A 27,106-nucleotide genomic window follows, 5' to 3' on the forward strand; every position below is an offset into this window, starting at 1 on the left:
TGAAATATACAATATCTGTTTATTATTCAGAGAAACCATACATTTTTCCTATTTACATTTTCACATACATTATTGTGCAAGAACACAGGCCCAGTAGCGTGGCGCAAATGCAACTGAATTGGTTCATTTAGAGTAGTCATGGAGCTATGGCACACTGTCAAATACATAAGGAATACTCTCTATACCGGAGGGCTCCAAATTACAATCTCAGTATCCTTCAACATCACAGAACATACACATACAGTACAGTACGTATCTAAAGATACCTCCAGTCTCTCATACGTATCTATCGGTATCTGAGGTACTTTACAGGTACAGTGATGGCATACATTGCAATGTGTTAGATTTAAAATGGAACATTTGTTCAAGGATACTTGGCACAATATACATTCTTATGGAATTATTAGGAGAACTGTTTTAGTGCGCCCACAAACAAATACTTCTAAGAGAAGGCAAATCTCTTGGCAAAACTAAGCAAACTACAGTACAACAGAACTCATTCATAGAAATAACACTGTGCCAATTACATAAAAAAGCTAAATAGTGGTGACGGTTTATATGCAAACGCTTTGAGAGAGGTATAGTATGTCAGAGCTTTACTACCTTCCACTGTCAATGCAAAGTGTAAAACAAACATTTGTGTAAAAGGAGAAGCTGCCAATTAGACTTTCTAGACACGTACAGATGTAGGATCTTCACTTGATCACTGCTGTTGCTGAGAATCTGTGCCCCAGAATTGACATAGATTCACTAAAAACTCACATTATATTAACAGTATTGCACTTTTCATGTAGCCTAATCATGTAGCCTAATCTAGCAACATTACGTCGGCAGAAAAGTTAAATGGACTAAACGTTCAAATCCTGTTGCTGCAGGATTATTGTGCTGCGACAATACTGGTCAAATTAGGATCCCACATCTGTAGTTGACTACTGGTAAATCGTCCCGACATTACATATACAACACAGTAAACCTTATTACATTTGAGGGATAAGCTAATCTATTCATCAAATTGATCTGAAATGATCTGACAAATGTTATAACCCTTCTCTACTATTGGAAAATGTTAAATTGGTCCTGAACGAAATTCAGATTTCACGAAACCTAACCCAACTATTAACAAGGTTTACTTTTATTTTTTCAGTACATTTGTCAGACAGTGTAAACTGTACTGAATTAAATATAAAAGTAGTATAGTTACTGGTTTTGACTTAGCTAGTTGAAAAAACATTTTCATTAAAAATAAGTTGTCATTAGGAAAATCTATATTTTATTATTGTAGTGCAAGACTGTCTTTTTAAAAATGTCATTATCCATGTATGGCAGTGTCAGCACCTACCCTGGCCCTTTCATCGTGTGAAATGCTAAGACATGTTTATTTTTTATTTTTTTACCCCCTCAAAGACGTGTTTTTTTTTTAAAACCACAGATTCAAGAAACAGGTGTTCACACCGTAGGTGGACTGGGTGACAGTGAGAGGTATAGTGCTGTAGATCTTTGAGTTCTGAAGGAACTCTAGTCAGAATATACTGTATATTTAATTAGGTGAGTTCACCATCACCTTGTGTGTTGAGAAGATAGAAGCTAGCTAGTAGCCTTCTTGTTGCTAGCAGCAGGACCTCTTCTTATGTGAAGAGCCGTTTACCAGTTGGACTGTCTTCTCTTTCTCTCTGTCCTCCTGCTCTTTCAGAATTCTAGGGGACACAGAAGAGATTTTACTCAGAAATTAGCTAAAGTCACATACTGTAGGTTAATTGTTTATTACTGAGTGTGAGAACCCAACATAAATTACAGTGCAATAGACTTGACTATAGAAATGTCACAACATTAGATTCCGATACTATTATTGAAGTTGGGAGCATTAACTGCTAGGATAAAGTTGTTTATTATGTGTGTTGTGGGTATTTAGGAATGATACGATTGGTCATTGTTTGCCTTTCTTTCCCTGTACTTGTTAATATCAACACAGAGTTTTTTGTACCTCCAGACACACCGACACATTTGGCCTAATGTGAGTGTCAGATTTCACTGCAAACCACATAAAGCCTAGCTTGGATGAAGCCCAAGCAGACAGTTATTACATTTTTGGCCTGACAGTGTTAAGCTTGCTTTCCCTTCGTATAGCCTTGCTAATGGCCAACATTGAAATGACAAACAGTCGTGTTAAGACAATAGTAAGATGTGGAGGTAGTAAGACTTATGTCCTGTTAAAACGCTGGGCAGAATCCCACACAGCGCTCAACTTAACTCACCTTGCCAAATGTACCAGAGAGTGTACAACGTTTTGTCCAGAGCAAGCACTGCACTCATAGAAAATCAACTGGCAGTCCTGCAACAGAGATTTCATAACTGTCATTAGCAAATGAAAGACCGGGAAGTCAATGGGATGTACAGTAGAGTGCTCTGATTGGAACTGGCTGTAGTAGGTCGATCATGCTCTCCTCTTCCACACAGCCTCCTACTCAGGCCTGTTTAGTAACATTAAAGGTAATCATTGTCTGGACTAACGGCCATTGGAGCAAAATGAAAAATAAGAGCAGCTCGACTGATCTAAGGCACTTAGCAATTATCTATCACCATAGAAACTTCAGACCCAAAGTGGAAAAAAATGGAATATACAAATATACAAAATTATAGAGGGATGATAGAAGTCAAAAAACAACTCCTAGATCTTTAAGGCCCACACACATCTTGTTAAAAAAATAAAATAACAAAATTGTGTTGCTTTTTCTTATTCCGTGAGAAGATGGCCTACTACTTTGTGGCTGTGGGCACTGAGAAGCCTGTGAGTTGAAGACAGCGCCCAGGGAATTGCCGATAGACAGACCTTGGCCAATTTTTCGCCTACTCTCGTCTGAACCTCCCGCTCACTCTCCTTGTCCGTTTTGTTTCCCAGCAGCATGATGGGAATATCCTCGCCGGCCCCCTCCTGTGAAGAGAGATGGAGATGTTGGGCACTGATGCACTCCATTAGGGCTAGAACCTCAGTGGTATCTTTCAGATCCCCAGTGGGTGAGCAGCATTCAGCGTTGCAGGTTTTTAACGTCAGTGTTACACTGAGCAAGGTCACGGACAAATAACGGTAGTACATGACACACAATCCGTAACGATAATGAATGGTAACTTGTATCGTGCCGCTTTACAAATACATTGAATGTGCTATTGAGCAGGAGGAGGCTCTCCGTATGATCTACATTTCTCTGAGCTTGTATGTGTAGGCCTGCTATTTCAGAGGTGAGCAGTGAAGTGCTTGGGCTCGTCTTACCTGTACACTGGTCAGCCACTGTCTCACCGCAGTGAAGCTCTGCTCATCAGTGATGTCATACATGACTGCCACACCGTCAGCCTTGCGGAAGAACTGCTTGGTGATGCTGCGATACCTGAAGGGGTGGAGAAGGAAAACTGAGAACTCCCCCATTTGTACCTTATCCTCAAGCATAACAAAATTATTATGGAATTTGATCTTATACTAAAAATGTTGTCTCATTAGATACTATTGTCAAGTGTCATGTGCAACATGGTCTCATTAGAAAATACAGTAAAAGAAAAAAAGGAAAAGCAGTGCAGTAGTATTTCACTTCACTGACATCAGCAATGTGCCATGCAGCCTAACTGCATGTAGCAAAACAAAAGCTGCTGAGGTAAAAAGTTGAATGTGTTTAAATTCACTTATTATGGTCAAGCTCCCACCTCTCCTGTCCTGCTGTATCCCACATCTGCAGCGCCACCTGGCTGTTGTCCACCGTTATCGTTTTCACACTGTAGTCTATGCCTGTTGATGCAAGATGGACAAGATAATATTCCTCTGATTTAAGTCACCCAAGTCATTTACTAGATTTCTCCTTCCAATTATATTTTTTCTTGTCATTTTCTGTCAGTATTATTTGTAGAAGTGCTGGGTTTGTAGAAAAATAGAAAAGGTTGAACAATGATGAAAGGAACCAACAATTGATTTCCGGGCAAACTCTGGTAGAACAAGGAACTTCAAAAGGATATGTCCTTCTCTGAGTTTTTGAAATGTTACTCGATGGTTGCAATCAACAATATTTGTCCCCTGTGCTCAAATAGAAAAGGAGAAACATGTTTTTTTGTCAATGATTGCATCACAATTGCATCAATGAGAGTTGAGAGTATATTGCCCATTGTTCTAGAGGGACCATACAATTCAAAATCCATCTGACTCTCTCCTAAAAATGACTATTTTCAGAATCAAATCATTTTTGTGTGCTTCCAAACAGGGTCTAAATAGAGAGGAGATTAGAGTTCTGGAGCTGTTCGTACTAGGATTCTGAATAATTCAGTATTCTCGCAGTCAGTCAAAGAACAAACTAGGGTTGGGTGTGTAAAAATCTACTGTACAACAGAAAGGCCAATTGGAAGTATCCAGTTATGGTCTGTGTCACTGCAAGTCAGTCAATACAACAGTACCACAATATGGTTTATCCGCTTAGGCTGTTGCCTATGTAGTGCAAAATCAACAACAGTTGGCCTTCCACAGTGTAAGCAATCAGCATTTAAAAGAGCTTAATGAGCAAAGCCAGTATGAGGTGTGAGAGGGAGGGTGAGGTCAGCCAGCCACATGTCTGTGGGCTCAGCTCTGCCCTGCCCTGGGTCATGTTGATTAGAACCACACCGTATCAAAACAGTTTGCAACATAAAACTAGAGATTCTTATTCTTAAGTCCAGGTAGTTCCTCCCGGGTTTTCGTCCGCTTTGTTCCGTTGGTGCCTAATGAAAATCCTGCTCTGCTGTAGAAAAGGAACCCTGGAGAGGCCAGCCACTACTCACCCACGGTGGCAGAGGTGCCTGGGTAGAAGCAGTCGTCACAGAACCTCATGAGGAGGGAGGTCTTCCCCACGCTAGAGTTCCCTACCAGCACGATCTTAAACAGGCGGTCTGGGGGTGGTGCTGCAACCTCCTGGAAACAACACAGAGAGATAAAGCAGAGGGAAGAGGTCATTCTAGAAGTTTCATTGCATTTTGCCATACTCCCTTTTGTGCTTAGGTTAACTTTTCCTCAAGTAATAAGCAAGATATTTCAGATTGCGGCTATCCAAGTCGACATATGCTGGGAGAGGGTATACTAAAACGATGACATGGCCCTAGCTGAAGCACCAAATATTTGAGCAACATATTTTAGCATATTTTGAATACATCATATACCCCCTAATTCTAAGTCCACGACATAACTACTATCCTAGAAAACCATAAAGTTGTACATTTCTTGAAATACAGTGCATTCGTATTCAGACATACAGTGGGGCAAAAAGGTATTTAGTCAGCCACCAATTGTGCAAGTTCTCCCACTTAAAAAGATGAGGCCTGTAATTTATCATAGTACACTTCAACTATGACAGACAAAATGAAAAAAAAAAAAAATCCAGAAAATCACATTGTAGGATTTTTAATGAATTTGCAAATTATGGTGGAAAATAAGTATTTGGTCACCTACAAACAAGCAAGATTTCTGGCTCTCACAGACCTGTAACAACTTCTTTAAGAGGCTCCTCTGTCCTCCACTCGTTACCTGTATTAATGGCACCTGTTTGAACTTGTTATCAGTATAAAAGACACCTGTCCACGACCTCAAACAGTCACACTCCAAACTCCACTATGGCCAAGACCAAAGAGCTTTCAAAGGACACCAGAAACAAAATTGTAGACCTGCACCAGGCTGGGAAGACTGAATCTGCAATAGGTAAGCAGCTTAATTTGAAGAAATCAACTGTGGGAGCAATTATTAGGAAATGGAAGACATACAAGACCACTGATAATCTCCCTCGATCTGGGGCTCCACGTAAGATCTCACCCCGTGGGGTCAAAATAATCACAAGAACGGTGAGCAAAAATCCCAGAACCACACGGGGGGACCTAGTGAATGACCTGCAGAGAGCTGGGACCAAAGTAACAAAGCCTACCATCAGTAACACACTACGCCGCCAGGGACTCAAATCCTGCAGTGCCAGACGTGTCCCCCTGCTTAAGCCAGTACATGTCCAGGCCCGTCTGAAGTTTGCTAGAGAGCATTTGGATGATCCAGAAGAAGATTGGGAGAATGTCATATGGTCAGATGAAACCAAAATATAACTTTTTGGTAAAAACTCAACTCGTCGTGTTTGGAGGACAAAGAATGCTGAGTTGCATCCAAAGAACACCTATACCTACTGTGAAGCATGGGGTGGAAACATCATGCTTTGGGGCTGTTTTTCTGCAAAGGGACCAGGACGACTGATCCGTGTAAAGGAAAGAATGAATGGGGCCATGTATCGTGAGATTTTGAGTGAACCTCCTTCCATCAGCAAGGGCATTGAAGATGAAATGTGGCTGGGTCTTTCAGAATGACAATGATCCCAAACACACCGCCCGGGCAACGAAGGAGTGGCTTCGGAAGAAGCATTTCAAGGTCCTGGAGTGGCCTCGCCAGTCTCCAGATCTCAACCCCATAGAAAATCTTTGGAGGGAGTTGAAAGTCCATGTTGCCCAGCAACAGCCCCAAAACATCACTGCTCTAGAGGAGATCTGCATGGAGGAATGGGCCAAAATACCAGCAACAGTGTGTGAAAACCTTGTGAAGACTTACAGAAAACGTTTGACCTCTGTCATTGCCAACAAAGGGTATTTGACAAAGTATTGAGATAAGTATTTGGTCAATAACAAAAGTTTATCTTCCACCATAATTTGCAAATAAATTCATAAAAAATCCTACAATCTGATTTTCTGTTTTTTTTCTCTCTCATTTTCTCTGTAATAGTTGAAGTGTACCTATGATGAACATTACAGGCCTCTCATCTTTTTAAGTGGGAGAACTTGCACAATTGGTGGCTGACTAAATACTTTTTTGCCCCACTGTATACATGTTAGCCTTATTCTAAAATGTATTCAATTAATGGTTTTCCTCAATCTACACATAATACCCTATAACGACAAAGCAAAAACAGGTTATTCAAAATTTTAGCAAATTTATAAAAAATGGAAAACAGAAATATCTTGTTTACATAAGTATTCAGATCCTTTGCTATGAGACTCAAAATTGAGCTCTGGTGCATCCTGTTTCCATTGATCATCCTTGATATGTTTCTACAACTTGATTGGAGTCCACCTGTGGTCAATTCAATTGATTGGACATGATTTGGAAAGGCACATACAGTGCCTTGCGAAAGTATTCGGCCCCCTTGAACTTTGCGACCTTTTGCCACATTTCAGGCTTCAAACATAAAGATATAAAACTGTATTTGTTTGTGAAGAATCAACAACAAGTGGGACACAATCATGAAGTGGAACGACATTTATTGGATATTTCAAACTTTTTTAACAAATCAAAAACTGAAAAATTGGGCGTGCAAAATTATTCAGCCCCCTTAAGTTAATACTTTGTAGCGCCACCTTTTGCTGCGATTACAGCTGTAAGTCGCTTGGGGTATGTCTCTATCAGTTTTGCACATCGAGAGACTGACATTTTTTCCCATTCCTCCTTGCAAAACAGCTCGAGCTCAGTGAGGTTGGATGGAGAGCATTTGTGAACAGCAGTTTTCAGTTCTTTCCACAGATTCTCGATTGGATTCAGGTCTGGACTTTGACTTGGCCATTCTAACACCTGGATATGTTTATTTTTGAACCATTCCATTGTAGATTTTGCTTTATGTTTTGGATCATTGTCTTGTTGGAAGACAAATCTCCGTCCCAGTCTCAGGTCTTTTGCAGACTCCATCAGGTTTTCTTCCAGAATGGTCCTGTGTTTGGCTGCATCCATCTTCCCATCAATTTGAACCATCTTCCTTGTCCCTGCTGAAGAAAAGCAGGCCCAAACCATGATGCTGCCACCACCATGTTTGACAGTGGGGATGGTGTGTTCAGCTGTGTTGCTTTTACGCCAAACATAACGTTTTGTATTGTTGCCAAAAAGTTCAATTTTGGTTTCATCTGACCAGAGCACCTTCTTCCACATGTTTGGTGTGTCTCCCAGGTGGCTTGTGGCAAACTTTAAACAACACTTTTTATGGATATCTTTAAGAAATGGCTTTCTTCTTGCCACTCTTCCATAAAGGCCAGATTTGTGCAATATATGACTGATTGTTGTCCTATGGACAGAGTCTCCCACCTCAGCTGTAGATCTCTGCAGTTCATCCAGAGTGATCATGGGCCTCTTGGCTGCATCTCTGATCAGTCTTCTCCTTGTATGAGCTGAAAGTTTAGAGGGACGGCCAGGTCTTGGTAGATTTGCAGTGGTCTGATACTCCTTCCATTTCAATATTATCGCCTGCACAGTGCTCCTTGGGATGTTTAAAGCTTGGGAAATCTTTTTGTATCCAAATCCGTCTTTAAACTTCTTCACAACAGTATCTCGGACCTGCCTGGTGTGTTCCTTGTTCTTCATGATGCTCTCTGCGCTTTTAACGTACCTCTGAGACTATCACAGTGCAGGTGCATTTATACGGAGACTTGATTACACACAGATGGATTGTATTTATCATCATTAGTCATTTAGGTCAACATTGGATCATTCAGAGATCCTCACTGAACTTCTGGAGAGAGTTTGCTGCACTGAAAGTAAAGGGGCTGAATAATTTTGCACGCCCAATGTTTCAGTTTTTGATTTGTTAAAAAAGTTTGAAATATCCAATAAATGTCGTTCCACTTCATGATTGTGTCCCACTTGTTGTTGATTCTTCACAAAAAAATACAGTTTTATATCTTTATGTTTGAAGCCTGAAATGTGGCAAAAGGTCGCAAAGTTCAAGGGGGCCGAATACTTTCGCAAGGCACTGTACCCGTCTCTATAAGGTCCCACAGTTGACAGTGCATATCAGAGCAAAAACAAAGCCACGAGGTCAAAGGAATTGTCCGTAGAGCTCCGAGACAGGATTGTGTCGAGGCACAGATCTGGGGAAGGGTCTAAAAAAAAACATCTGCAGCATTAAACACATTCTTAAATGGAAGTTTGGAACCACCAAGACTCTTCCTAGAGCTGGCCACCCGGCCAAACTTTGCAATTAGGGGAGAAGGGCCTAGGTCAGGGAGGTGACCAAGAACCCGATGGTCACTGACAGAGCTCCAGAGGTCCTCTGTGGAGATGGGATAACCTTCCAGAAGGACAATCATCTCTGCAGCACTCCACCAATCAGGTCTTTATGGTAGAGTTTCCAGACGGAAGCCATTCCTCAGTAAAAGGCACATAACAGCCCGCTTGGAGTTTGCCAAAAGGCACCTAAAGGACTCTGACCATGAGAAACTAAATTCTCTGGTCTGATGAAACCACGATTGAACTCTTTGGTCGGAATGCCAAGCGTCACATCTGGAAGAAGCCTGGCACCATCCCTAAAGTGAAGCATGGTGGCAGCATCATGCTGTGGTAAGGTTTTTCAGCGGCAGGGACTGGGAGACCAGTCAGGATCGAGGGGAAGATGAACGGAGCAAATTACAGAGAACCTTGATGAAAACCTACTCCAGAGCGATCAGGACCTCAGACTGGGGTGAAGGTTCACCTTCCAACAGAACAACAACTCTAAGCACACAGCCAAGACAACGCAGGAGTGGCTTCGGGAGCTTGAGAGGATCTGCGGAGAACGGGAGACACGCCCCAAATACAGTTGAGCCAAGTTTGTAGCGTCAAGAAGACTCTAGGCTGGCAATTGTGCTTCAACAAAGTACTGAGTAAAGGTTCTGAATATTTATGTAAATGTGATTTAAGTTTAGCAAAAATGTCTGAATACCCCATAATGACAAAGCAAAAACAGGTTTTGTGTGTAGATTGGGGGGGGGGACGACAATTTAATCAATTTTAGAATAAGGCTAACTTAACAAAATGTGGAAAAAGTCAAGGGGTCTGAATACTTTCCAAATGCACAGCATATATATATATAGAGTAAGTTCCTAGATGACATTAAATCATGAAAACCTCCTGAAACATTCATTCAACACAAGTAGCTAAACCTGTTGCCAGGGTAACTGTGGGGTCAAGTCACTCAAAGTGAAAAACCCAACCCTGTGACCACTGTTCTATCTCAGGTCTGCTCAGACAGAAAAACAGGACTTTGAAAACACATTGTGCTGTACAACCACCTTCACCCCTCTCTATACGGGGTCAGGAGAACCAACAAAAACACACTGACCTACAAACAACCCTGAAGGACTGAAGAGGAAGGCAAGGTTCTTTTAAAGGGAAGATTACTAGGCCAACTGACACCTTCTCATTGTCTATTGATCAGAGACAAAACAAAGCCTGTCCACATTATGACCAATCAACCTCGTCTCTGAGCATAAAAGTCTTACGTTCACCACAGTCTCCTTGCCGACAGGCTGGCCCCTGGGGGATGTAGGCGTCTCTGACTCTCTGGTGTCAGCTGGCTGCTGCTCCCTAGTCGGAAGAGAACTTGGAGGATATATTGAGTTCATCTGCAGCTCTATGTGTTCTTCCTCCTCCCCGTCTTCCTCCGCCTCCTCGCTCCACTCACAGAGCTGGGCATGGTAGTCATCCTGCAAGAGCTGGGGTAGGTGGTCCTCCTCTATGGAGATGATCCTCTGTAGGGGTATGTGGGGGGGTTTGGAGGCTACCACATCCTCCAGGCTGTAGCCATTCACTCCCCCCGGGCTCTTCTTCTTAGAGTGGGGGAGCCCTACCTCTTCCTCACTGGAGAGACAGGGATGAGATGGTAATTGGAGGGACAAATGTGAATTGGCTGACAATTGCTTTTTTTTTTGGAACATAACGGTATGGCTGTAGAATGTGAAGCGACTCGCATATTTATATAAGCATTTGCATATTCAGAACAATGTAAATACAGTACGGACATGTTCTGCACAGAGTTACAACTGCAGCCCTATTGAACAGCTTTCTGTCCTACATTTGCATTCTGTGTCACGTGCTTTGTTCTACTTTGTGTAATGCCATCTACTTAGAAAATATGAATCATTCACCATTAATAACTACTCAAGCTACAGTCAGTCATACTGAAGTGTGTATTGTAGATGAATTGAACATTAGTATAAATTAAGGCCTCCACAACTGAATCAGACAGTATTCACTCAATTTGTATTAAAAGCATTTCAGAGCAAACGGTGTACCATTTAGAGGCCTTTTTGTCAAAGGGATTCAGAGTATTTGATCCAGGCCTCGGGTTCCAAGCAGGATTTTCAACAGTATTCCTCAGTTTCTGCAAAACAAATTTAAAATCTACAGTTTGATTGCAATTGGATTTGATTAAAAAAAAAAATGTTTAGGTTACATGCTTTTTCCAGGAATCACATTTGTAGGATTGGATCTATCAAACAGAGCAGACAGACATGGGATTTCACAAATCGACAATGAAAAAATGCATGCGAATACTTACTTGATACGAGGACATATCTCGTTCATCTCGTAAGTGTTTGTTCATTTCCCTGGAGACAATATAACAAGGAATGGGTTCATTGCAAAAAATAAACGTTTTCTAAGAACAAGTGAGAAAGCGCTTCGAGGAGTTTGCCTGAGGTCAATGCTATATGCTTTGCTATCTACTCGATGGATGCGTGGCCTTGGTTTGTAGTGAAAATGACATTGTACACTATTGTACAGTATGCTATTTGCTCATTGATTTGGAGAACAGTGGCCCCTGGACTGATATAACCCATTGCCTCTCTCCTAGTGTGCGTCTGTCTCCACTCTTACCTCAGCAGGTCAAGTTGTTTCAGCAGGCTTGCTCGCTCTCTCTGCAATCCCTCTGTGACCTGGTACATTTCCCTGTGTTGGGAAAAAAATCCACATATTCGTGTACTGTGGACTCACAAGGAGACCCAATCAGGATCCCAGACAGTCAGCTAGCCGACCAGACAGCCAGCCACAAACAAGCAGACTTACCTCTCCCTCTCCTTGTGCAGGCGTGACGACTGCTCCTGCAGGAGGCCCAGCTGCTCCTGGGCCAGGCTCAGCTCCTGACTGGTGTGCTCCAGCTCTTGGGCCAGATCCTCATTGGTCTGCTTCAGCTTCACATTCTCCACCTTGGTCACGTGCTGCTCGCTGTGAAGCTCCCGACACTGACACTCCAACTGGGGGAGGGGGACACAGGGGAGAGGGGCCACAGTCACACAGAGGAGAATGGCAGAGGGAACAACACACAAAAACACTACGGCCAAAAGCAGACACCCTACAAAACGCACTTTCATCTGATCATACAGCTTTTAAAACACAATTTCCCAGACACTACTATGCAGTAACAATCATAGCCTGATCGTCCTTAGCAATCAGTCTCTATTGTGTGATTGCTACGATACACCGAGCATTGATGAATGGAAAAGATGAAACAAGTGATATCTGCCGGCCTGGTCTGACCCACACGCATCCATTAAATCCAGGGGCTGTGTGAAGACACTCATAAGGCTGCTGTCTTGACTGTAGCCTCAAACACTACTATCACTGTTCTACATATATAAGCCAAAGTGCTCCAACAGGAGATCTAAAACAATAGATGTTTTAAATTGAGCGACACTGCGATGAGGCTAGCCAGCATAGGGTCTGGATGCCTCCTTTACAGAATGTGTTGGCAGCATAGAAATATAATCTCTAGAACAGACATTCCCATTAAAGTCAATGTTCTGCCATTCTATTTCCATGGTTGGCAGAGAGGAACATGAAATGTGAATTACAGACATAATAATTAAGAGGCGCTCAGGTACCTCAGAGAAAGCCTTGGTGACTTGGGTACAGTAGGAACTAAGGCCTTATTCCCCTTTGTAAAGCAAATGAAGAAGTACTGGTAAGACTAATTGTTGCCAATTAGTTTACGCCAGTTAGGGGAGATAGGGGAAAATAATACAGTGGAAATGATGCAGACAATTACATTGATGAAAGCCACAATCTGTAATATTAAAGCTCATCTCCACCCTCTAAAAAAATGAAAAATGAGACTAATTTCCAATGGACAAATTAGTCTTAAAAGCTTCAGTGGTGTTCTGTTTGTGAGAGTGTGATGGTTACACATGATCCTCTCTTAGTTTCCATTAAATAATATGCTGCAGACAGACACTCAGCAACAACTCTTAGAGTCTACTAATAATAACACCTGGTGACAAGTCGGTCACCAAAATTAGATTTAAAATCTAAAATAATAAGTTTTGCACAGAGCAAATCTACCCATCAGCCTGTGACCACGAAGGACTCATCATTCGTGTCCTGACTCACCCGCCTCTGTTTCTGGAAGATCTGCTCCAGCTCCCGCTCCTTACTGGAGAGCTGATGCTCTAGGTCCTGGCTCCTAGACAGGAAGCGCTCAGTGTCCTGCAGGGGGGGGGGGGGGGGGGGGGGGGGGGGGGGGGGAGAGAGAGAGAGAGAGAGAGAGAGAGAGCGAGCGGGAGGGAGAACAAGAGAGCAAGAGGATCTTCCCCAAAACTGAGGTTACTAACAAGGCGTATGCAGTGGGAGATCTCTTCCTTTACCTGCAGGAGGATCCTGTCCTTCTCATTTTTGATTTGCTGCTCCATTTCTTCATATAAGCGCTGGATCTCGTCGTCATGTGTTGCTGCTTTTCTGTTCGGATGTAGAATTCTTGTTAATGCTAATAAAGCATTTTCCATTAGCTTTGGCAGCACATAAGAAAATGGGCCACTCAAGTGTTATCAAATGTTTAGTTAAGCTTTCAGTCTGCCATTTCAAATCATACAGTAGGTCAACTGTAAGCTGGTATGACGCATTCCAAACAGGCATAGCAACAAATAACAGGTTCAGATGAGTACCAGAAAAAAAAAGTGCACTTATTTGCAGTGTAGTTCACATCTGAAAATCAAAAAGGATAACTATAATTACTTAACCATTCAAGGCCTGACCACTCCGGCCAGCTTAAATTTTCTTTTTGAATTCCCTGCGTCTCTACAGCTTTGAACAGAGCAAGAAAGACGGGCACGAGTTTTGAATCAGCTGCAGTGTGAGCCACCTGTCATAAAACCCAACCATAGCAGCCTCATCCAACATTTGCATTCCTTTCACTTAGAAACGACCTCAAAAACAGGTTGTTGTTCAGCTATGGGTAACTATGTAATGCACCACTATGGTACAAAAGCTAAGCTGTGCTCAGTTGAAACATGACAAAATAAACCAGTAGGTAGAGATTGTCAAGTAGTATTCCTTTGAGTAAAATTGCTATGATCATTGTCTGTCACAATTTGGAGAAAGTGAGAGTTTTGGGAGCACATTCACAAGCACTTAATATTGCTTTGGAGCTGGGAGATTAGGCACATCCCAACGGTGGACTAAAAGTTTTTCACCCACACTAAAACTTTAACACTTCTCCCCTCCCAAGGCAGCACTAGCTCTTAATGGGTGGAATTTAGCAGGCTTAACTAAGGACTACAAATATGTCAGTCAGAAAAAGTTATACTTTTAGTAATAAACATTTTTTTTTTAAAGGGGGAGAAAAACACAGAAAAAACAGATACCTGGGGACAATCATTCTATAGATGCCCTAAAGCAAAAAAGGTTTAAATGACATTCATATCGTAGCAAGCATATACAGCAAGCTACTTTGCCATTTGTTACTCCTGCAGAGGTTATCTGTAAAGGAACATTGAGCTAGCCTGGTCTCAGATCTGTTTGTATCATGTAGCCAATGACTATTTGAGATCTGGGACCAGGCTACAGTGAGCTACTAATTGCTTAAATTCTACATAGGTACCAATACCTGAAGAATGGCGATATTTCTACCTTTTAAGTGCGCTCTCCATCTCCCTCTTCTCCTGGTTGGCCTCTTTGATCTGGAAGGTGACCCTGGCCAGGAACTCCTCAAAGTTGGACAGGAGATGCGGCTCATCTCTTCTCAGCTGGGCCCACAGACTACGCACCTCACCAGGGCTGATGGGAAGGGGGTCAGAACAAAGATTAGTCTGAATGACAAGACCTGGAATACAGTCTGTACTCAGGTTTCTGTGTAGAACAACTGTACTGAGGTATTTCTTGGTGTGGGGGAAAGAAAAAAATATACTTTAAGTCGAATTATACTTTTAGGTCAATGTGAACAATGTTGGCAGGCGGGCAGGCAGTGGGTAGCTGTGGGCTGCCTGCAGCAGTGCTGACTTGCAAAATTGACATTTGGTCAAGATGATCTTAGCCTAGAAAATCCAATTTCCTGTTAGTTGAAAATAGTGCTATTTTGATACAACAGTTTAAACACAATCTTTGTCTGTGCCATGGTCTTCACGTCAGTGTTCAGATAATGACTGGAATCATTTATTTACGTAATTTTTTGGCAGGGCAATATGTGGAAAGACCAATTGAGAAAATTATCTCATACAATGCATGTTTGATGGATCTCTGTTCATAGAAATTTGGACTGATTGATAAGACTCCTATACAAATATGGAAACTTTCCAATCCTCACAGTAGAGTTACATGCCGTGTCAACTTCAGGAAAACACACCGGAGGTTTAAGCAAATTGATCTGATGTAAATTGTCAGCATTCCTTTCTGGTTCTAACCCAGCTTTACAGACTGTCAATAGGATGTACTTATCAAGTTGACATCCTCACCTACTACCGTTTACTTTTATTGAGCCACATTTGTTTGCTAAAGGTGAGTCTAGTCATGCATTAAAGGAGGCCCGGCTCTCTTGTTTCTCTCCTCTGAATGCCTGGAGTTCAAACGGCCAAAAGCACTGGTGCCAGCACCCACCAATGTCTGGAATACATCCATAGACATGAACGTCAGTGACGATAATGATTTGTTCAAGGTTAAATAACCCAACTCAATTTAGACAAACTTTTCCAATGTGAGTTTTTTTGGGTAGACGACAGTGACCTCAGGTATTTCATCTGTTTTCTACTTAAACATGTCTGTAGACTTTATGCTTGTTCGTTAAGCTTATAGAATGAGAAATATCAAAGCAAGCATGATTGAAACAGATTGGCTAGCACTACTTTGGAGCGGCAATTTAGCGCTTTTTGTTTTGCACAGCTGACTTCAATCAATCTAATCCTTCTAAAGGAATAGACTGGTCATTTGAGAGCATTATTGAGGGTTGGACAAAGATTCACATAGTATGGACGTCACAGACAAAAACAAACACTCACTCCTCAAAGACGTTGCTGGCGCCCAAGCTCTCCATGAGCATGCAGAAGTGCCTCTCTTCCTCGTCCTCGCTGCCCATCAGCCTTTCCTCCCACTGGGTCTGGTAAAGGGAGTCTGGGGGGCCCTGGTTGGCTTCCTTGGCAATGGGGCTGGCCTCCCCCATCCCTTCTGTTACAGAGATCCTTCGGCCAAACAGGAATTCACCTGGAGAAATAAGAGTCCAGGAGATGATTTATAACACCCTTTACTCCCTCTCTTTCTATGTATCTGTACCTACTCAGAGCTGCATAATCTGCTTGCACTAGCACAGTTCATGTTATTATGTAGAAAGGGAAGATGCATCAAATCAAACTACATCACTTTTTCAAAACAAATCACTGAACATCCAACATACATTGGACAGTAGAAAGCGAGAAGAGGACATAATCAACGTACTGAACCCTGAGGAGAACTCCTGCAGGGTGAGGTATCCGTTGCCGTCAGAATCCAGGGTGTCGAAGACATTCTCCAGCTCCTCTGCACTGAGGGGCAGCTGTCCATGGAGCCGCTGCGGAGCAGGACACGCAACACAAATCAGGTGCCATGGACACAACTGGGGACCTGAAGGACTCAAGAGTCTTTACATTAAAACAGACACCGTAATTGGGGGAGAACATGCTCATAGTAACAGAATAAATGGAATTGTATCAAACTAAAAAAAACACACAGCTTCCATGCGTTTCACGCAATTCCAATCACTCAATTCCAGCCGTTATTGCGAGCCATTATCCCTCAGAAGCCTCCTGTGCCAACAATACAGTACGGTACAACAGCTGCCAGCCAAGCACAAAAACCTGGGAACACACTCAACAGTATCATCAGCATCAGAAGAGACGGTCATGTGCCCAAGTACAGGAGAGCAGATGTTCTTCCTGTTCATAAAGTGTATCATTTGCATTCACACAACCGATGTAACGTGAGTTCATGACAAAGGAACCGTTAACTAGGACAGGCTGCTCCATAAAACGTTTATATTAATAAACTTGAGACATTCATTAGTTCAGATTAAACTCAAAACATTATAGAAATGAACATTTCTGCCCAAAGTCAAAAACAAACAGTCAGCATTCGCCCAAACTGCCATTTACACGACAAGGCCAAGCAGTGTGTGAAAGCAAACAGACTATGAAACCCTGAAAATAAGCAGTAAAGACCACAACGATGCAGAAAAGCCAAAGCCGCTGCCTCACCTCTGTGAGCTGGGCATGTCTATGTTTACAGCGAAATCACTTGTGAAATTTGTGGTAGGAACTCCTTGTTAAACTCTCTTATCTGTGCTGAACACATCCCTTATGTCAGCAGACAGAGATCACAGCCGGAGACACCACTGCCACCCTAATGGTCACGGTGCGAGAAACATCGTAAGGCTGTTTGTGCAATCAGCAGAAACAGTAATGCTGGCAGTCGCTAGAAAACATTCATTATTTTTTTTTTTTATAAAAAAAAAAAATGGATGTGTTCATAACTTTTCCAAATGACTTTTTTTGTCCACTTTGCCCTTTTGGATAAACAAGGTAAGCCTAATCAGGCATTGTAAATACCCGACTACATCTAAAACCAACTTGCATATGGCAGAGAAATACATTTCTACACAGGTCGTATGAGGATAGACCAGCAGAAATGCATTTCAGTTGCATAACACATTCACGCAGACAATTGTAATGTATTATACAGGAGTGCACACAGTTATGCACTGCCGTTATTACAACAACAAAATGTTTGGGCCTGAATTCATTACTTTCACAACTCATAAATGAACACGGGGAGTTGGTATAGGGACATTTTTTGTATATCTCCATTAACATCGGATCAAAGGGATCTATTCTATTGAGACTCTCGTCACGGCGTGGGCTCACAAGTGCTCGATCAAAGGAATACTCTGCCCATCGATGAATATGTAAGAAGCGTTCGGATCTGCACAGTCACGCAAATGAAGTTGCTGTATGACAAAGCACGGCTCTGTGTGGCTCTTTGCTGCCCGTATGTCTCGTGGGTTCCGGTCACTCTTTCACATGCTCTCCTGAATAAGATAGATACAGGCTACGTCCTCAGAATCATCTCTAATGAGCACGCCACAGAGATATAAAAGTGTCCCATTTAATTCTATGGAGCAAACGCAGGCCCTGTCCTCCACATGCAGCCTTGTGAAATGACCAGATTGTTGTCTCCAAATCTAACAAAGGGTCTATGGAGGATTTGTTGCAGTTGTTAGGTTTGGCATTATTTAGCATAATGACTCCTTCCCTTTTTCCAGATTTTATTACATTACAGCCTTATTCTAATATTGATTTGTATCAATCTACATACAATACCCCATATTAACAAAGCAAAATCAGGTTTAGAAATCTGGTAATTTATATATATATTTTTTTAATGAAAAATTCACAAGTATTCAGACCGTTTACTCAGTACTTTGTTGAATCACCTTTGGCAGCAATTACAACCTCGAGTCTTTTTGGGTATGACTCTACAAGCTTGGCACACCTGTCTTTGGGGAGTTTCTCGCATTCTTCTCTGCAGATACGCTCAAGCTCTGTCAGGTTGGATGGGGAGTTTCACTGCACAGCTATTTTCAGGTCTCTCCAGAGATGTTTGATTGTGGTCAAGTACGGGCTCTGGCTGGGCCACTCAAGGACATTCAGAGACTTGTCCCTAAGCCACTCTTGCGTTGTCTTGGCTGTGTGCTTACGGTCGTTGTTCTGTTGGAAGGTGAACCTTCGCCCCAGGCTAAGGTCCTGAGAGCTCTGGAGCAGGTTTTCAAAGATCTCTGTACTTTGCTGTATTCATCTTTCCCTCGATCATGTCTCCCAGTCCCTGCCACTGAAAAACATCCCCACAGCATGATGCTGCCACCACCATGGTTCACCGTAAGGATGGTGTCAGGTTTCCTCCACACATGACGCTTGGCATTCAGGCCAAAGAGTTCAATCTTGGTTTCATCAGACCAGAGAATCTTGTTTCTCATGGTCTCAGAGTCTGTAGGTGCCTTTTGGAAAATTCCAAGCGGGCTGTCATGCGCCTTTTACTGAGGATTGGGTTCCGTCTCACCACTCTACCAAAAAGGCCTGATTTGTGGTTGTGCTGCAGAGATGGTTGTCCTTCTGGAAGGTTCTCCCATCTCCACAGATGAACTCTGGAGCTCTGTCAGAGTGACCAATGGGTTCCCAGTCACCTCCCTGACCCAGGCCCTTCTACCCAGATTTGGCCAGGCGGCCAGATCTAGGAAGAGAGCAGGGGTTTCAAACTTCTTCCATTTAAGAATGATGGAGAGCACTGTATTCTTGAGGACTGTCAATGCTGCAGAAATGTGTTGGTACCCTTCCCAAAAACTGACACAATCAACAATGTGAGCTCTACAGACAATTCCTTCAACCTCATGACTTGGTTTTTGCTTTGACATGCACTGTCAACTGTGGGACCTTATATAGACAGGTGTGTGCCTTTCCAAATCATGTCCAATCAATTGAATTTACCACAGGTGGCCTCCAATCAAGTTGTAGGAACATCAAGGATGATCAATGGAAACAGGATGCACCTGAGCTCAATTTCATAGCAAAAGGTCTGAATACTTATGTATTTCTGTATTTCTGTATATATATATTTTTAAATGAATTTGCTAACATTTCTAAAAACCTGTTTTCGCTTTGTCATTATGGTGTATTGTGTGTAGATTGCTGAGGATTTTAAAAATAAGCAATTTTAGGATAAGGCTGTAAAAGAACAAAATTTGGATCAAGGTCAAGGGGTCTGAATCCTTTCCGAAGGCACTGTATGCTATTGTCAACAGCAGTCATTCAGATGCCCTGACAAAAGCCTAAATTACAACAATTAGCTATGGGAGCTGGTGCATAGGTTAGGATGCATCCACAGAGTACCATGTATTCTCTATCAGAGTAGGTCAAAGGAAACAATTATGCTAGGACTAGGCTGGGCCAATTCTTACTGGTTTCTCAGGGTAAAGAGGCTAACAGGAAATATGAATTATTCTTCTGAATTAAGCATCCAGTCCACAGGTGGGAAAAGCCTCAAATGGTACAGAATGCAACTCCAACAAAACCACCACAACTCATGATTGATTCTTGCTCTGAAGGATCAAAACACAGTTCAAAAAACAACTACAACAACTTGCACTGTCAATCAATATCAAAAGTCAATCATTTGAAATGTGCTACTCTGAAATAATGACAAAAGTAACATCTAGGGTATACATGACTAGGTAACTAATATATACACAGTACTAAGGATGGGAACATGCATAATGCTGGCGTGGACTAAAATCGTCAATAACTCCCATGGGACGGTTTGGTCACACTCAGTGAGCCCCATAGACAGTAGGTGATCTCACCTGCATGTCCCGGTGGGTGATGAAGCCTTTGTCCTCGATGTCACAGATCTGGAAGAAGTCCTGGGTCTTTTCCAGCATGGTGCTGTGTCCTGTAGATCTCTCGTTGCCTCCAGCCTCACAGTCCTTCCAGTCACACTCGGCCGGGATCTGGTCCCAGTCTCTGTGCCGAGGAGCACTCCTGGATCTCACTTTGGGGGTACTGGTGAAAGCTGCCATGGCGTGTGTGGTGTGGCTCCTCTCGCTCCCTCTCCCCCTACTCCTTCACATGGGTCAGGTGTAGTCAGGTCTAGACAGGGGTTGAGAAAAGAGACCCAGAGTAGAGACGCAGGTTCAGGCTGCAGCACAGAGGCTCTCAGCAGCGATGTCACCGCTTGTCATCTCTTAGCAACCGCCTCTTTAATTAGTCGATGAAGCCCAGGCTCTGAGCGAGAGAGAAAAGGTAAAATGGATCCCTTCAAAATAACCCCATCTCTGAATGATGGAGTGTGACATGTCAGACTATGGTCTTTCTTCACATAGCATTTTATGTTGTTCATTTTGTGGTAATAACCTAGGTCTTAATACAATATAATGACTTGTAGTCTAATAACGCAGCCAACTAAAAAAAAAAACGTACAGTACAACAAGCCTAGAAGGAGCGATGCAAAATTCATAGCTCACAAGGAGAGAGTTAGCCTGCTTTGAACACATCAACAAAGAACGGTGCTAAAGAGAAGTGCCCATAAACAGTTTAGACAAACAGATCCAATTTAGGCAGACTACTGGGACAAAGAGGAGCACCGAGTGTGTAACTAGATATTAGGCCCATCTTCGAAAAACCCACGAAGTAAAATTCACAGAGCAGATGGCAGAAGTCCCAAGTTCGAACTTAGTTCCCTCCCCCTATCAGTGGGAAGTAGCATGTTCTCTATCAGAGTAGTTCAAAGGAAACTATGCTAGCACTAGGCTGGGCCGATTCTTACTGGTTTCTCAGGGTAAAGAGGCTAACAGGAAAGAGACATTATTTTGAATTAAGCCTCCAGTCCACAGGGGCAAAAGCCTCAAATGGTACAGAATCCTACAATTCTTACAACACAGTATCATGCAATGCATCAACATAGGAGACTGTTGACCTCTCAATCCAACAAGGTTGACTGTGTTGTGCGTCCACAAAAGACCACAGTACTACTGTTCTCTAGGTACGGCACACATTGTGACCACAGCACGCACGAGTGAATGGATTAATGATCGGCGACAAGTTGAGAGCCGGAGGAGTACTTTGGCCTGTCTGGAAGGGCCGTGCATGGAAATATTGACTGGTAAAGGCACACGACGGTTAGGTCTATATGGGCTCCTGTGTGCACTGGTATGGAAGACTGCCTTAAAGGGGCTGACCCCCTCCTGTAGGCTGCAGGCTGAGTCACTGCAGGGCAGGCAGAGAACAGACAGCGCACCGCCACACATACACACCAATTCAGACACACACACTTCAGACTATCTGCAGCTGGAATACATGTGCTCACTATTCCTCCTCATGCTCCAACTAGCTTAATGTCTGATGCTCCACATCAACATTTTTGGATGGTTATTTTGTTGACAAAAAAAAACTGCTCACTCCAAAGTAAGACAAAACTTTGTAGCCTAAACCCTGAAAGCCGAACCGGAAGATTCTGAACACTATTAAATATAAAATATTAAATACTTTTTTATTGTGCATTGCTCTGAAGTTGACACTTTTCTTTTGCACAGGACCAGTAATCCTATCATTTTTAATCGCGTGACAACACGACTATCATGAATAGACATGCTCAGTTTATGATCTCGACCGAGAATCTCATCATCCTGGATGCATCTCGACCCACAGGGATCAGACAATATTTGACACGGAAGTTGAAAACTTGAGATCTTATGTAGTGGTCTCATAACAATCCACATGGCATGATGACACGTCGCCAACTCAAACACATTGGCTATTTACAATGCAATGAATGACAAATAGTACACCCTCTTGAATAAAATAAGAGACCGTGCATCTTAGCTAGGAGTCTATGACCTACAATGTAGGCTAATGAGAGAAGTAGAACAGAGTAGAATATGCCTTGTGCAGTTTCCATAACAATTGAATTTCAAACAGTCTAAGCTAAATGTTGCTGTAAGCTATTGGCTTGTTTCAATGGTCAACTTAGGAAAATAACCTGCTGTACTACTTTGCATACAGTTAGCTAACTTATCTTCCAAGTTGCTGCATCAAACCAGAAGTAATTCAGGGAGGCAACATAGGGCCTTCAATGTATGACATTATTTGATTAAGCGAGATACTAAAATAGACAACACTAAATCAATATAGGAAGCAAAAACTGTGTAAAGTCAGACATTCATTAAAGTAAAAAAAACAACAACAACAATGCACTAAGTTCAACAGAAAATTGTGGTTGCCTACAAATAGGCTGCCTATGAAAGTGACTCACCTCCGGAGCAGAACTGTTACTGGGCTACCTCTGAAGCACTCAGACTCTGTGCTGCCAGTCTCACTACTCTACATCCTTTATTTGAACTACACTGCTCAAAAAAATAAAGGGAACACTTAAACAACACAATGTAACTCCAAGTCAATCACACTTCTGTGAAATCAAACTGTTTACTTAGGAAGCAACACTGATTGACAATAAATGTCACATGCTGTTGTGCAAATGGAATAGACAACAGGTGGAAATTATACGCAATTAGCAAGACACCCCCAATAAAGGAGTGACTCTGCAGGTGGTGACCACAGACCACTTCTCAGTTCCTATGCTTCCTGGCTGATGTTTTGGTCACTTTTGAATGCTGGCGGTGCTTTCACTCTAGTGGTAGCATGAGACGGAGTCTACAACCCACACAAGTGGCTCAGGTAGTGCAGCTCATCCAGGATGGCACATCAATGCGAGCTGTGGCAAGAAGGTTTGCTGTGTCTGTCAGCGTAGTGTCCAGAGCATGGAGGCGCTACCAGGAGACAGGCCAGTACATCAGGAGACGTGGAGGAGGCCATAGGAGGGCAACAACCCAGTAGCAGGACCGCTACCTCCACCTTTGTGCAAGGAGGAGCAGGAGGAGCACTGCCAGAGCCCTGCAAAATGACCTCCAGCAGGCCACAAATGTGCATGTTTCTGCTCAAACAGTCAGAAACAGACTCCATGAGGGTGGTATGAGGGCCCGATGTCCACAGGTGGGGGTTGTGCTTACAGCCCAACACCGTGCAGGACGTTTGGCATTTGCCAGAGAACACCAAGATTGGCAAATTCGCCACTGGCGCCCTGTGCTCTTCACAGATTAAAGCAGGTTCACACTGAGCACGTGACAGACGTGACAGTCTGGAGACGCCGTGGAGAACGTTCTGCTGCATGCAACATCCTCCAGCATGACCAGTTTGACGGTGGGTCAGTCATGGTGTGGGGTGGCATTTCTTTGGGGGGCCGCACAGCCCTCCATGTGCTCGCCAGAGGTAGCCTGACTGCCATTAGGTACCGAGATGAGATCCTCAGACCCCTTGTGAGACCATATGCTGGTGCGGTTGGCCCTGGGTTCCTCCTAATGCAAGACAATGCTATACCTCATGTGGCTGGAGTGTGTCAGCAGTTCCTGCAAGAGGAAGGCATTGATGCTATGGACTGGCCTGTTCCCCAGACCTGAATCCAATTGAGCACATCTGGGACATCATGTCTCGCTCCATCCACCAACGCCACGTTGCACCACAGACTGTCCAGGAGTTGGCGGATGCTTTAGTCCAGGTCTGGGAGGAGATCCCTCAGTAGACCATCCGCCACCTCATCAGGAGCATGCCCTGGCGTTGTAGGGAGGTCATACAGGCACGTGGAGGCCACACACACTACTGCGCCTAATTTGGACTTTTTAAGGACATTACATCAAAGTTGGATCAGCCTGTAGTGTGGTTTTCCACTATAATTTTGAGTGTGACTCCAAATCCAGACCTCCATGGGTTGATAAATTTGATTTCCATTGATCCTTTGTGTGATTTTGTTGTCACCACATTCAACTATGTAAAGAAAAAAGTATTTAATAAGAATATTTCATTCATTCAGATCTAGGATGTGTTAATTTAAGTGTTCCCTTAATTTATTTGAGCAGTGTATGGACAAGAGCCATTTGCCCTAAAAGAATACAACTTATCCTGGGTGTGCTGGTCCACCAGCAGGTCAAAGTCATACTGGAGCTTATGACCACAGGTAAAGTTATTGAAGAGTACCTGAATGAACAGTCGGCAACCCCTTTTGACCACTTCACTAGGTTAAGCCCAATCCGCAAGTGTTTGGATGTTGAAGTGCAACAAAATAGCAAGAGGGAGCCAACCAACCTTTGCAAGGGAAAAAAAAGTTACGAAGCAAACTTTTTTTGTAAGACAATTACTGGATTGTGGAAACAGGATAAATGTGTAAATATGATGTATCAGCCTCCAGTATTTATGCTGCAGTAGTTTATGTGTCGGGGGGCTAGGGTCAGTTTGTTATATCTGGAGTACTTCTCCTGTCCTATTCGGTGTCCTGTGTGAATCTAAGTGTGCATTCTCTAATTCTCTAATTCTCTCTTTCTCTCTCTCGGAGGACCTGAGCCCTAGGACCATGCCCCAGGAATACCTGACATGATGACTCCTTGCTGTCCCCAGTCCACCTGACCGTGCTGCTGCTCCAGTTTAAACTGTTCTGCCTTATTATTATTCGACCATGCTGGTCATTTATGAACATTTGAACATCTTGGCCATGTTCTGTTATAATCTCCACCCGGCACAGCCAGAAGAGGACTGGCCACCCCACATAGCCTGGTTCCTCTCTTGGTTTCTTCCTAGGTTTTGGCCTTTCTAGGGAGTTTTTCCTAGCCAACGTGCTTCTACACCTGCATTGCTTGCTGTTTGGGGTTTTAGGCTGGGTTTCTGTACAGCACTTTGAGATATCAGCTGATGTACGAAGCGCTATATAAATAAATTTGATTTGATTCATTATTCCGCCTCCTACCACCCCAATTCATCCATCAAAGTTTGAAAAGTGCAGAATGGGTATATTGTCATTTGACAATTACTTTTCACTATGACATAAGTAACTAGGTCAATGTGTGGTAACTAAACCACTTCCTTTCTTGATATGTGATCTAATCTTTGTTCTTGGGACTGTACAAACAAACGCTGGCCTGCCTATCAGGCCGTGTCAGTCAGTGGTTTCAGCACATCCGACCTGGTCATAGGTTTTTCAAGTTTACCCAGAAAGATAACTGGCGATTGAAAGTCACTTCCTGGTTCTCAGTTTAACCATCATGGATAGTGAAAAATTATACGATTCCAATGTGGTGTAGTGCAATTGTCTAACAGGTCTGCAATGTAATATTGTGATGCAATGGCAAACCAGTGTTGCAGGTCATCATAAAAGTAATGACTGGATGAAAAATGTGGTTCTGATCTGCATTTTCTAAAGATGTAGTAGACTAACATTTTTAGTGAACTTTAGTGATAACCCATTCCTGTACAAAATCAATCAACAATATCCTGGCTGGCACAGTGCCCAGCACACCCTATGAGACAGATGCCAAAATCACCCAATATTAAGTTTACTTATTTGACCTCTAACAGGTAATCAAACCAGAAGCGTGTTCATTACGCCGATTTTGTTCGGGCTAATGATTAGGCCTAGACCCCACCGCATGTGAAACTTCCAGTTCACAACACGTAAAAAATATTTTTTAAATGATGCCACTTTTAAAACAATTGGGAACTCGGAAATCTCGATCTCCTACTTGGATGTCGGAATAAACGAACTCCGACTGTGAAAAATATTTTGAACGGTCATCCAACTCGGAATTGCAAGTCGGGAAACTCTGGCATCTTTCTAGTTACGACTTTCCGAACTGAGATCACTGACGTAATAAATTGGCCTTTTTGTTGTTGTTGTTTAAGTTATCAGTTGTCTTGAAAGCACCAACAAGTAAATCTAATTGAGTGACCCTTCTCAAACTGTTAACGTTACCCGCCACTTGAACCAGAATCTATGAGGAGAACGTATCCCGTAAACCCAGATTCTGGTTCCCCAGTCACTGCAGATAGTTGTCCAGTCCAACTAGCTAGCTAAAGTAGGCTACTTTCTAAAATAGTAAGCGAAAGTAAAGTAATACATTACCATGTGTTACTGGAAGGCACTAAAGACAGTCAAACGTGTATCTGTCACAACTTCAACAAGCTGCATTTCCTCTGTTTACAACATAACTGGAGGAATTTCACAGACCTGCCTGCGGGGAGGGACTCCAAGTCGATTCGCGTCTGTAGATATAGGGCAATTCCATGGCAACAGTGTGACTCAGATTATTTAAATTGAAATGTTATTTCAAACAAAAAAAAAACAATAATTGCAGTTCAACGAACCACATCTATGCACAATGACTACTTTTAACAATTTCTACTGAACATTTGTACAAAAAAACTTTACTTTAAGAACAATGCTGATGCAAAGTAACAGTGAGTGTTCGTGCCATCATTCTGTTACCAAAACGTATCTGCACTGTTATTCAAGTATATGTGTTGTAAACTTTTCAGTGGAAAGTAGGGTTTGTTTTTATGTCCAATAAAGCCATTTTTTAATCTCAATATCAAATAATTTCTGGGTAACAATTACATACCTTCCTGTGATTGTTTTTAAATTAAAATGGTCAAAAAGACCCCCCCTCCAAAAAAAAGCTTC

The 27,106-nt window shown here is 42.7% G+C and overlaps 1 protein-coding gene across 6 annotated transcripts; it reads right to left on the reverse strand.

Moving 5' to 3' along the window:
- Positions 1–27,106, reverse strand: cracr2aa (calcium release activated channel regulator 2Aa). Of its 6 annotated transcripts, none has more exons than XM_021601835.2 (19): positions 27,045–27,106; positions 26,549–26,688; positions 20,412–20,832; positions 16,463–16,574; positions 16,030–16,231; positions 14,669–14,815; positions 13,408–13,498; positions 13,154–13,249; positions 11,834–12,021; positions 11,645–11,716; positions 11,328–11,376; positions 11,062–11,150; positions 10,270–10,627; positions 4,789–4,918; positions 3,691–3,772; positions 3,266–3,380; positions 2,828–2,929; positions 2,253–2,329; positions 1–1,694 (listed from the first exon to the last, which is right to left on the reverse strand). In XM_021601835.2, the coding sequence occupies exons 3-19, from the start codon at positions 20,625–20,627 to the stop codon at positions 1,607–1,609; spliced, it is 2,214 nt and encodes a 737-aa protein (XP_021457510.1). In that variant the 5' UTR covers positions 20,628–20,832; positions 26,549–26,688; positions 27,045–27,106; the 3' UTR covers positions 1–1,606. The 6 variants fall into 6 exon arrangements, with proteins under 6 accessions (XP_021457510.1, XP_036833783.1, XP_036833803.1 ...); XM_036977888.1 differs by having other exon boundaries at positions 20,412–20,697; positions 27,045–27,105; XM_036977908.1 differs by lacking the exon at positions 26,549–26,688 and having other exon boundaries at positions 20,412–20,697; positions 27,045–27,079.

Source organism: Oncorhynchus mykiss, chromosome 1 (genome assembly GCF_013265735.2).
Source record: "Oncorhynchus mykiss isolate Arlee chromosome 1, USDA_OmykA_1.1, whole genome shotgun sequence".
In the NCBI taxonomy this organism is placed as follows: Eukaryota; Metazoa; Chordata; class Actinopteri; order Salmoniformes; family Salmonidae; genus Oncorhynchus; species Oncorhynchus mykiss.